Source organism: Uloborus diversus, chromosome 3 (genome assembly GCF_026930045.1).
Source record: "Uloborus diversus isolate 005 chromosome 3, Udiv.v.3.1, whole genome shotgun sequence".
Lineage (NCBI taxonomy): Eukaryota > Metazoa > Arthropoda > Arachnida > Araneae > Uloboridae > Uloborus > Uloborus diversus.
In genome coordinates, this window is record NC_072733.1 from 84,434,092 (window position 1) to 84,437,544 (window position 3,453).

General features: G+C 34.6%; 1 protein-coding gene across 1 annotated transcript; it reads right to left on the bottom strand.

Annotated features, from left to right (window-relative positions):
* Positions 1–1,614: 1,614 nt before the first annotated feature.
* On the bottom strand, positions 1,615–3,021 carry LOC129218830 (uncharacterized). Its single transcript, XM_054853152.1, has one exon. The coding sequence runs from the start codon at positions 3,019–3,021 to the stop codon at positions 1,615–1,617; it is 1,407 nt and encodes a 468-aa protein (XP_054709127.1).
* Positions 3,022–3,453: the final 432 nt, after the last annotated feature.

Genomic DNA, 3,453 nt, shown 5'->3' on the forward strand with positions numbered 1-3,453 from the left:
AAATTATCATTACAAATTACAATTTTTTCAACTGATTTTGTGGTATGTTATTCTCTTTGGTAACTGATAAATTGTATGATCATCATTAAAATTAAGAAAGTCCAACATTGCCAGATATTTTTGATTTCTCTATAAGTGCAAAGGGTTATTAAATTTTAATAACATGATAATAAATAATGATTAAGAATTAAGAAAACATTGAAAAGCAACACAATTTAAATTTAACAAGAGAGTTTTTTTCTTTCTCTCATTAAAATTATTATAATACAGTAAACTCCCGATTATCCGCGGAATTGGGTGGCACAAGTGCCGCGGATAATAAAAATCGCGGATAACCGCAGAAAGACTAAAATGGGGGACAAATCAGGTAAAAGTCCTATCTCAAATTCTTAACTGTATTGATGCATAACACTTTCTGCAAAGAGTGAAAATATATATAGAGTACAGTACAAATGTTTTGTATTTTTGCACAACCGAACTTAACAAACAAGTGTATGTACGATGAAGAACGCACAATAATAATAATATAATAATAATAATAATAATAAAATTAAATTTAATCAATCAATCAAGCAAAAACAACTGAGTGTAAATTTACAATTTTTCAAAAAAAAAAAAAAAAAAACAGCCACTGCTATTCGCTTTTTACAGCGAAAATACATGTTCGTGATTGTTGATTGATTCGCGGATAATCCGCCCCGCGGATAAACCGCTCGCGGATAATCGGGAGTCTGCTGTATGATAAAATTGTTAAGTAACAGTTTCAATTAATTTTGAATTATACTATACTGTAACTTTCATTCAATATATGACAAAAAAAGTTTGATTTCTAATTATCAAACATTTGAATTTGTTTACTATTAGTTGCTGAACATTGAAGTATTCGATAGAACCCAATATACGTTTTATCCACCAAAAACGCAGCATGAATATTCGGTGCATCTCTATAAATGAATATGTTGATTCTTTTCATTTAAGGAACAATTTATAAAACAAAATAGCACATTTAAATTGCTCATTACATACAATTGTGTGTGAAATACTTGAAGTGAAAATAGAGCTTTTTTTACGACGAGATGTTTATTCGGAGATTGATAATTGAAATCAAATTAAAATACATTAAATAACAATTAATAAAACATGTGTATTTGCTGTAAATTTTAAAATATTAGTCTCTGTCACATGGTAATTTCATCTTCGATAATGCATGTAAACAACTAAAACAAGAAAAAATGTCTGAAGTTTTTTGAATCTAGAATCAAAAGTCATATAGGATGAATTAACTAGTCGATCTTGATAAAGAAAATGTTCTAGTCCAACCAAAGCGTTATTTGCATTTCCTTTGGGAATGTAAAAGATTATGATTCATATACAATCGTTTTATTTCTATTAGTTGATCAATTTTAAAATATTTTACGAAACATTATAAAATATTTGATATTGCAATAAAGTTTTAATTGAATTGAATTATGTAATAGTTCTATTGCATCATAGCCATAATTTTACTCATTAACATAGATCTGGATTTTCATTTTGTCCAATATCTTTTGCTGTTCTAGACCTTTTACAAAAAACTCGACAAAATACCACCCGCAATTACAGAAGCCTTAATTTTTAGGATGACATGACTTCTTCTGTACTAAGCATTCCTTCAGAAGCAGTGTCGGTCGAATCGGGATCAAAATGAATTATCAAGTTATCAACAGCAGTATCGCACATTCCATCAAGTTCCCACATTAGTTCTTCTTCTTTAATAATGTGACCAACGCAGTTCTTCCACGTTTCATCTGAGACATTATCAATAGCTTTTTTTGTCAGCTCTTCCACTTCTTTTTCTTTAAATGTTCTGTTTTCTGCTGCCACCTTCCCTTTGACAACACTCCATATGTTTTCAATGGGATTCAGCTCACAGTGATAAGGGGGAAGTCGCAAAACAGTATGACCATGAAGAGCCGCTATCCTATCAACCCGGTACTCCTCATACTTGCTGCGGACATTTTGTACAAGATTCAAAAGTTCAGCTTTCAGCATATCCGAGTTCCAAGCGATATTTTTTGATGTCAGCCATCGTCGAATGTCATCTTTTTTGGTGGAAGTGTTGGGAATGTTTTCCACAAAAACACTGTGGTATGAAGCATTGTCGATAACTATAATACTGTTGGGGTCAAGGTTTGGCAGCAATTTATTTTTAAACCATTGTTCATAGTAATCTCCATTCATTTCTTCATGATAATCTCCTTTGCTTTTTTTTGCCTTGAATACATCAGCAGCTCCTTTCACAAAGCCTTTCTCACTTCCAGCATGAGTAATTATTAACCTGGATCCTTTTCCTGTAGGAGCTTTTAATCCCATTGAGAGGCCAGACATAAATGCTTCTTTCGGCCTCTTGATGAAAGTGTCCTGCCACACTGTTTGCTTTGTGTGGCCAAAATTCACCCAGGTTTCATCTGTATAGTACACAGTCCTTCCTTCATTTCGGTAGTGGCGAATTTGCCTCAAATATTTTCGTCTCCAGACTTGGATGTCTTCCCTCTCTATCAGCATAGAATTCCTTGATCTCTTCTTGTACACAAACCCTAAATCTTGCATCAATCTTCTTGTTGTGGCGATTGTCAAATTTGGTAGGTCAGTGTCCTCGTTAATAGTCTTCATGACTTTCGCCACCGTTGGTATTTCGTTTCTTTTAAAAAACAAATGCACTTTCCTTCGAATGGCAGACAGGACGAAGTCGTCGAACTTTTGCATTCGCGTTGCTTTGCCTTTTCTTGCGGGCCTTTTTCTCCCAGGTGTAGAAAAAGAGCCTTGGATGTTAAATTCATTTTGCATTCGTAAGATGCTGCGGGTTGAAACACCTGTCAAGTCCGAAGTTTTGTCCAAAATTTCAGTGACAGAATCGTTGGGATTCCTTACTTGCAATTTATGAAACACATTCATAACTATAGTCTTTGCAGAGCTCTTCAAAGCGCTGCCTTGCTTGTGTGGCTGAAACACATAGCTCAATTTTGGCGTCGTAGATTCCATTATCAATGATACAAAAATAGAAAAACGAGCAAGTAAGATAGAAAATAAAACGAGCGAAAATAGTGAACTACAGCGGACGACGAGCGAACGAGAGTGGAGCACTTGAGCAAAATCGCGCCAAACGCAGAATATCCGGAGATCGCCAACTGTTTGTGAGCTCTGATTGGCTGGTTCGTTCAGTTGCAAATGAATGTATGGATCCGCGCTGCACCGCTCTTAAAATTGAAAATATTTAACGATTCACAGAAATTATGACAAAAAAATGTCCCTTTTGCGTCGGTTTAACTAACTAATCCGATTTCGAAAGCAAAGTGCGTAATTTCCCCCGATTATCTGGCAAGGCGCAAGGAACTATTTCCTTCACTTGGCCGCAGCTCATTTCTCCATAGCCAAGAAAACTTGCAATCGAGTATAGAGTTTGAGTGTACTAAA

Bases quoted from the DNA above. Each gene is read 5' to 3' on its own strand.
- LOC129218830 (XM_054853152.1), bottom strand. From the start codon at position 3,021: ATGGAATCTACGACGCCAAAATTGAGCTATGTGTTTCAGCCACACAAG.